This window comes from Podarcis gaigeae (genome assembly GCF_964106915.1).
Source record: "Podarcis gaigeae genome assembly, chromosome: 3".
NCBI classification, from domain to species: domain Eukaryota; kingdom Metazoa; phylum Chordata; class Lepidosauria; order Squamata; family Lacertidae; genus Podarcis; species Podarcis gaigeae.
Window position 1 is genome coordinate 10715151 of NC_139680.1, and position 8699 is coordinate 10723849.

At 43.9% G+C, this 8699-nt stretch overlaps 1 protein-coding gene across 1 annotated transcript; it reads left to right on the forward strand.

Annotated features, from left to right (window-relative positions):
• The first annotated feature begins 400 nt into the window (after nt 1–400).
• LOC310840648 (uncharacterized protein) lies at nt 401–7733 on the forward strand. The gene is made up of 4 exons (XM_083730907.1): nt 401–490; nt 3328–3393; nt 5585–5643; nt 6935–7733. Exon 4 carries the CDS (start codon nt 7098–7100, stop codon nt 7596–7598), a length of 501 nt encoding a protein of 166 aa, XP_083587033.1. The 5' UTR covers nt 401–490; nt 3328–3393; nt 5585–5643; nt 6935–7097; the 3' UTR covers nt 7599–7733.
• The last annotated feature ends 966 nt before the right edge of the window (nt 7734–8699 follow it).

Sequence of the window (8699 nt, forward strand, 5' to 3'; positions counted from 1 at the left end):
TTAAGCTAAAATAACTGGAAATAGCGTCCAGATACTTAATGGGCTTAGGATTGTATTTATGTTAACTGATAAAATAATATGTCTAATATAAGAAGGAGAAGATTTAAAGATGTTAATGTTTAATTAAAAGGTATTAAAATTGGGATTTGGAAAACCGCTATAAGGATATGCAATGAAATTCAACTAAGGGGGAACAAGGAAGTCGTTTTACAAAGTAAATAACTGTTATTTTCAATAAGGTTATGATTTATGTTTGTTATGTTTTGTTTGTTTTATGTTTTTGTTTGTCGTTGATATTGTAAAAACTAAATTTTTTGCAAAAAACAAACAAACAAAAAATCTGTTGTTTTCTTCAGACAATGGGAGAAACTCATCAAGTAGTTACTGGCACAGGCTGGAGATTTGCAGTAGGAGGCAAGAGGGCCAACAGGCCACCCAGAGAAAGAGGAAGGGAGGACCTGATTTCTCAGTTAATAGCAGTCACAAATTGGTAAGGACCTTTTTGGTGCCACTCTAATGCTGAGGAACTATATCGAAATGAATTCTTATTCCCCCAGCTTGATAGTAAGATGATAGGGAGCATATATAATATGACATATATCAGGGGAAGCCAATATGGGGACCTCTAAATGCATATCCTCCAACATTTCTCTGATGAAAATAGGGACATTCTAGTCAATGATGATGATGATGATGATGATGATGATGATAATTCTACCCCACTTATCTGACTGGGTTGGCACAGCCACTCTGGGTCGCTTCCAACATATATTTGTTGTTGTTTAGTCGTTTAGTTGTGTCTGACTCTTCGTGACCCCGTGGACCAGAGCACGCCAGGCACTCCTGTCTTCCACTGCCTCCCGCAGTTTGGTCAAACTCATGCTGGTAGCTTCAAGAACACTGTCCAACCATCTCGTCCTCCGTCGTCCCCTTCTCCTTGTGCCCTCCATCTTTCCCAACATCAGGGTCTTTTCCAGGGAGTCTTCTCTTCTCACGAGGTGGCCAAAGTATTGGAGCCTCAGCTTCAGGGTCTGTCCTTCCAGTGAGCATTCAGTGCTGACCAACATATATAAAAACGTAATAAAACATTAAACATTTTTTATAAACCTTTCCTATACAGGGCTGTCTTCAAGTGGTTCAGGGGGTCGCATAACTCCATACCTGCCAACATTTCTCCGATGAAAATAGAGACGTCCTAAGGGAAAGCAGAACCTTCTAGGATCAGATCAGAAACTGGGACAAATCCAGGAGTGTCCCTGGAAAATAGGAATACTTGGAGAGTCTGCAAATGTTGTTTGACTACAACTCCCATCATCGCTTGCCACTGGCCATATTGGCTGAGGCTGTTGGGAGTTGGAGTCCAACAATACCAGGAATATACCATCTTGGCTATCTCGGGCATATATGGATTGGTTTTAGTGTTAAGGTTTGGGAGGAGTAACTGTTCTGCATCTTCAGGCCATGGGATTCCTAATGGACTGAGTGGGAGCAGGTGTATGCTCCTTGGGGGTGAAATTAAATATAAAGGTTGACCACTGAATCATATTCCAAACAGGAGACAATCATTTGGAATAGACATACATCCAGTATAAATAAAAGATTATTATTTTTGGTTAATGGCCTATATAAAGATACTGTGCTGTACGTAAGATCCTCCACAAATGGCAAAAAAAATTATATGCAAAGCACCTCTATATCAAATTAACTAGTTGAATGGACGCTGAGGCTATCTTGGCAGAGGAGCAAACTGGATTTTGGCAAGGCAGATCTACCATAGATCACTGTTTTGTCTTAGCACATCTTATTGACAAATACGCCAAGAAAACCCATGGGGTCTTATAATCAGCCTTCATTGATTTGAAGGCTGCCTTTGATTCAATTACACAAGTAAGACTCTGGGCCAAATTGAATACATCCAGTATAGATAAAAGATTATTGTTTTTCAATTAGGAATAGAACAGAGGCTCTGATTTTTCTTACCTAATAAGAGTGTACATCAAAAATGTAAGGGTTGGTCTAGGAAAAGGTTTTAGGAAAATAGGAACATAGGAATCTGCCTTAAACCAAGTGAGACCAGTGCAGGGTCCCATCTGGAGATACTGGGTTTTGAACTGGGGACCATCTACAAAAGCAGCAGGTGCTCTACCACGGAGCTATTTGGCATGTGAGCAAGGCCGCCTAGCATCACATGGTGGTGGGTCCATCCCTGCCCAAAGCAGCAGAGTCTGCATCTGTGATGGCCTGGGATTTGGACTCGGATGCTGAACCTGAGGGATCCCAGCCTGCACAGGAGTCCCCACCTCCAGGACCAGCTGAGCCAGGGCTGGGGCTTGAGCCTCACCTGTGCTGGATCCTCAGGTGCAGGCATCAGCTGAGTCTGCTCTGGCTCCGGGGGTGATGGAGGACCCATTGCCTGCGGGTGCTCCACTCTCAGCCCCGTCAGAGGAAGCTGAGGTTGCCTCTGAGTCCGGTAACCCTCCAGCCTCTCTGGAGTTGCAGAGGCTCAGGGCAGAGAGGCGGAGGGAACTAAGTTCCCGCAGGAGGAGTGCTCGCCTCCAGGCCAGGAGAGGCGAGTCACCAGAGGATTGGGGCCGCCCTATGCCTCGGGGCAGATAAAAGCCGGCCAGCCCCAGTCCCAAGTTGCAGGAGCAACACTGTTGGTTGCTAGTTCCTGCCTGAACCCTGTCCTGCTTTCCTGCCTGAGCTCCTGACCCGCCCTGGCTCTGGGCTTGCAAGCCTGTTCCTGACTTCACCCAACTCCATGCCCTGCACCCAGCTTCAGCTACTACGGACTGCCTCCACGTTGCACCTTGACCATGGACCGAACTTGGCCCTCGCCTCTCAGGTAACTCACAGGACCAGCACAGCATCCCTGCCAAATCCTGATGGATCAGGCTGATGGTCCATCTCTTCCAGCATCCTCTTCTGTCAGTGACCAACCAGATGCCTATGAGATGCCTACAAGCAGAACCTGAATGTATCAGTACTGGCATCTAGAGGCAGAATACTTCTGATTGTGTTTTTTCTTTGTAATGTTTTGAAATTTTGGAACGTTCTATTTGATGCTTTAATATAGGTTGCCAGCTGCTTAGAGGCGCTTTTGCTTTGCTTTGCCTTCATGTAAAGCAGTCGCGAAATAAATAAATACATTGATCTTTCAGCCAGGGAGAAATTAATTTTGGCTGTAGTATGCCTGGCAGCTAGCGCTGCCTTTCCAGAAAATGACGGTTGATGATTCTGAAGTGATCAGAATGGAACGTTCAACCTTTCGGCCGCATTCTAGGTCTTGTTCATGCTAAATTCTTTCTCTCTCCCAACAACTTACAGGTGCACATTCATTCGTCATGCTCCTGCCACTACTTCTGGCACTGCATTTCATTATGCTCATTCCTGGTGAGTGTCATTTACTTTGCTGCAGCCAAGTCTTGAAAGTTAACTCCGCCTGCTAACATTATTAGATTGCAGTGCCAACGGAAACTTCCTTCTGGGACTAAGAGCAGATTGAGCACTGGGGAAGGAGGGTACTTCCTTGGGACCACAGTGGGGAGGAGGACTGCTGTCCCACACAAACTTGCATCAGGGAAGGTTTCATTGAGCTCAGTGGGGTTTATATTGTTACGATAATGAAGCAATGCTGCTGCAAAGTCCTAGCTTGAAGTGTAAACATGATGGGAATGTTGGGACTGCTGTGGGAACAGAGGGGCAGTCATTTCACAGTGCGCAGCACCGGAATTACCTCAGAGTGTAATATGAGCTGTACAGAATGTACAGGAGGTTTTAGTCCCAACACTGCTGGAGTATGGAGAGAGCAGTCATGTTTTTTGTAACGCTGCAAAGACAGAAATAAAAGCATGTAAATACGTTTCTGTCTATCTCTTTCCCCTGCCTGGGGGAGGCAGGAAAGAGGGGTGTGTTCTTCTCACGTTTGAGAAGAATCGCCGATCGAGACCTTGCCTGCGTCTGCTGGGGAATGCAGCCAGGGAGGTCAACAGGGAATCAAGCCTGGTGCCTGGACTGCTGCCAGCTTCTCGTGAGAAGGGCTTGAATTTATATCTACATAAACATGTACAGGATTGGACTGTAAACCATTACAACAGTTCCTCGGGTTACAGACGCTTCAGGTTACAGACTCTGCTAACCCAGAAATAATACTTTGAGTTAAGAACTTTACTTCAGGATGAGAACAGAAATTGCGCGGCAGCGGCACGGCGGCAGTAGCAGTGGGAGGCCCCATTAGCTAAAGTGGTACCTTAGGTTAAGGACAGTTTCAGGTTAAGAATGGACATCCAGAACGAATTAAGTTCTTAACCCAAGGTACCACTGTAAAGGCATAGGAGATGATCCCTTAATTTCCATCCCAGCAGGGTGTTCTTTGAAGATTCTCCTACTGCTGAACCCAACAGCCCCATTCCTATGCGCAGAGAATAGTGTTTGCATAGTGACTGTTCAGGAACAGGGCATGGAGTGGATTATGCCGATAGCTTGCACAGGATAAAATGTGTTCTGGCTGTGAAGCAGTGATTCATCATTGCATTATGCTCAACTGGGATGTTTGCTTTATACGCTCAGTGAATGGGAGAAAGAATTCCATAGTTGGCGCCTCCCATGTAGAAATTGTATGCGCCATGTTTATTTTTAGAGTGTTATTTTTGTATGTGTTTCGTATCTGGCAAAAGCGGTAAAGCTGTAAATAAAGAACGCAGACGCAGCTGTCGAGATCTCTTGGGCATCTCTCCATTTGTGCAAAACAGTTTAGGTGGCTCCATTTCAACACACCTTGAGCTGAAGTTGCACAATCAACGTCTCTTTACGGAAAACTGCAGAGTAATTTCCATGAATCAGAACAGGATTCACACAGAAAACAACAACCGATTCTTTTGAGTATGCTATTGAAAGTTACTTTCAGTGCTGTAAGGAAAGGAGACACAACAAGTGCCTGGTCATTAAAAAAGTGTTTTCATGATCAAGGTGTCTCCGCTGCCAGGTAAGAATGGCAGATGAAGGTGATGGACTACATGGAACTGGCAGAAATGACTGGCAGAATCCGAGACCAGGGAGAAGAGTTGGTGGAAGAAATTTAAAGTTTATTTACAGAAACATTGTAAAATTAAGGAATGTTAGAAGGATGTTGGAATGAAGTTACGTGGTTTTAGCAGAAATGTTATAAAAGATTAAGAAAAAATAGATTGTTAATTGGTGAGAATGTAAAGTTACATTACATTAAGATAAATTATTAGGATAAAAACAAAGATGGAAAGGATTTGCTGAAATAGCTAATTGAACTAGAACACAAAAAAGGGAGGTGTGAGGAGGTCAAGGAAACAAGCAAATGAAAGATAAGTTACGGAAGGATTGATTTGGTTTTTTTTCTTCTTAATTGTTTTTATTTTCCTGTGTTTTTGCTCTTTTTTTTCTTTTTTCTTTAATTTTGTAATCTTTCAAAATCTTAATAAATATTATTTTAAAAATAAAAATAAAAAAGTGTTTTCAATTTGTTGTTAGCCGCCCTGAGCCCGGTTTTTGAACCAGGAAGGGCAGGGTATAAATAAAAATGCATTTATTTATTTATTATATTCATTACCAGAGCCAGGGAGAAGCTGGAAAGATCCTCCTGATAGTCACTCATGGTACCAGTCTCTGCAGGTATGGCTTGTTAGAACATACAGGGCAATAGATGTTTATGTCTTGGTTTTGTATAAGCATTCCAGTGTTCCAAATATATTGATGTGCATAGATTTATGGAATACATGGCTGAAGAGGCAGGTGATCTTCCTCTCTCTATCCACAACAGAAGTGGTGTGATTTGGGTGCCCAGCAATGCATGCATGCAAGAGAGGGATCTCTCCACCTGAAGAGATCACATGTGGTCAAAGAGGGTTCTGGGTAGCCATGTTGATAAACGCGATGCTATATGAGATTATAGGCCTCTTGCCTGATTTAGTAGGGCTCATACTATGTTCTTATCAGTTAATAAGTCTCTTCCCACCCACCCTGTTTCGCACTCAGGCAATTGGTCAGAGAATGCTTTGTGTTACTTAAAACAAAATGGAGGAACAAATCACAAAATTTATTAATGCGTAGTCTGAAACTTTATAAGTCTGATGTCCAACAACCTACTCCAAAATCCTTGTTTTCTGCAAAAGATCTGCTTCTAGTACAACCAAACATTTGGACTGGATCCAAACCAAGGTAATCACACTTATTTAAGTGTCATTTCACATTGAAATAAATGTGAAAAGTTAGTCATTACCAGCTGAAGTCCCACTGGTTTTTATAGGACCTATGTAAGTGTGGTTAATGTACTCTGGATCTAAACCATTGGTTGTAGAAGTGGGGGATTGAAATGTGAGGATCAAGGAGAACAGTGACACTAGAGGATCATTTAACTGGAAATTGAACCTGCAAGCTGTACATATGCTTTGTCCCTGAGTTCTTGCTCAATTAATAGGTCAGCTACTAAAAAGAGTAGTTTTCATTTACAAGACAGCATACGTGTGGGTAAAGGGACGTGGGTGGTGCTGTGGTCTAAACCACAGAGCCTAGGGCTTGCCGATCAGAAGGTTGGCAGTTCGAATCCCCATGATGGGGTGAGCTCCTGTTGCTCAGTCCCTGCTCCTGCCAACCTAGCAGTTCGAAAGCACGTCAAAGTAGATAAATAGGTACCACTCCGGTGGGAAGATAAACGGCGTTTCCGTGCACTGCTCTGGTTTCGCCAGTAGTGGCTTAGTCATGCTGGCCACATGACCCAGAAGCTGTACGCTGGCTCCCTCAGTCAGTAAAGCAAGATGAGCACCACAACCTCAGAGTCGGTCACGACTGGACCTAATGGTCAGGGGTCCCTTTACCCTTTATATGTGTGGGTAGGTTTATGCTGCATACACAATATAGTCAACTATATCACTGTCATTTCTTTCAAATCTGTTGTGTTCTTCAGACAATGGGAGAAAGATTTGAGGACCATAGATATTCTTCTGCAGAAACTTGACAACTGGACGGAAGATCACTTGGGGGCTTTAGACCAGCTGGTGAAAGAACATGTCATAAACCTATGGGAATGGCTGGAGCAACATAGCAAGGATCTTACCGCATGGCTCAATATGTACTTGTGGAATATCCAAGAGCTCCATAATAGGTATATGGAAGGTTCTGACTACAGGCTGGGCAAAGAGATCCTACTTCATGACAAGTGTTGGGAAGAAAACATCAGCAAAGCACACATGTGGCTGAAACACCCAAATGCTACCCTAAGCAAGTGGCTGGAGGAGGACCTCATGACCTTCAACAAAGCATTGGAGATCCCAGGCAACAGTGTGGGCAATTCACGGCAAGAGTCAACAAGGATTCATATGCAGCACCCAGAAGACCACGTTAAAATCCTAGAACAGTTATTGGCCGACTACACAGCAACTGCCACTAAGTGGCTAGAGGGGTGCAGCACACTGAGAGAAGCATCTTCTCAGAAATCTACCCCAAAGCTAGGAAGAGCACAAGTGACAGCACTGGGGGTTAAGTGCCTCAATGTCATGAAATGGCTAGAAGAGCATGTTGATGCCTTGGAACAGTGGCTGTTGGATTCCGTGAACTGGCAAAAGAAATGAAAGATCATCGTCTAAGCATTGTCAGATGTATTTGAAAGAGTTCTGCATAGGACGTATGAAAGTTAGACTGTGGATTTCTACAGTCTATGAACTTGCAGGCTGTAATATTCCAACATGAATAAAACCTAAGCAAATCTTTCCTGGATTCATTTTTTTATTATTGTGGCATATAATTTGCTCCTTCTTTTCTACCCTTCCAACAAACCCCCTACCAATCTTTCTCTCTAGATTTTATTTTCCGTTTATTGCGTTTCTGAGCACAATTCAAAGTGTTGGTGCTGACCTTTAAAGCCCTAAACGGCCTCGGTCCAGTATATCTGAAGGAGCATCTTCACCCCCATCGTTCTACCCGGACACTGAGGTCCAGCACCGAGGGCCTTCTGGCGGTTCCCTCACTGCGAGAAGCCAAGTTACAGGGAACCAGGCAGAGGGCCTTCTCGGTAGTGGCGCCCTCCCTGTGGAACGCCCTCCCACCAGATGTCAAAGAGAACAACTACCAGACTTTTAGAAGACATCTGAAGGCAGCCGTGTTTGGGGAAGCTTTTAATGTTTGATGTATTACAGTATTTTAATATTTTTTGGGAAGCTGCCCAGAGTGGCTGGGGAAGCCCAGCCAGATGGGTGGGGTATAAATAATAAATTATTATTATTATTATTGCTTGAGCTTCTCATTTGGGCATCTCAGGGACATGGCACATGCAATCCCAGGAAGAGCTATACTTATTTAGTGTAGTCCAAAGGCTTCATCCGCACATTTTTTCACTTGGTTTGCTGTGACCAATAAGCTACTTAGAACAGTGCCCAGAAGCAGCTTCCATATCTCCTCACCATAAACACCATGCTTCAAGTTCTCAGTGGAGTCTGTCCACAGGTCAACTGTGACCCATCTATAGTTAAGCCACCACAGTCAGGTCTCCATAGGACTAGCCTGTGTGTGACTGATGCCTTCAGCCTCACTCTTCTGATATTCAGACAAACGTAAATGCAGGCGGACACATTTGGTCTGAGCTATTTCAAACATATTGCTGTGGGTCTGAATCACAGACTTGGACGCCAGCATTCCTGAATTTCCAGTGGTTCAGATCGAGATCCCAGGTGTTT

Excerpts from the sequence above, each read along its gene's own strand:
- LOC310840648 (XM_083730907.1), top strand. The coding sequence starts at position 7,098 with ATGTACTTGTGGAATATCCAAGAGCTCCATAATAGGTATATGGAAGGT.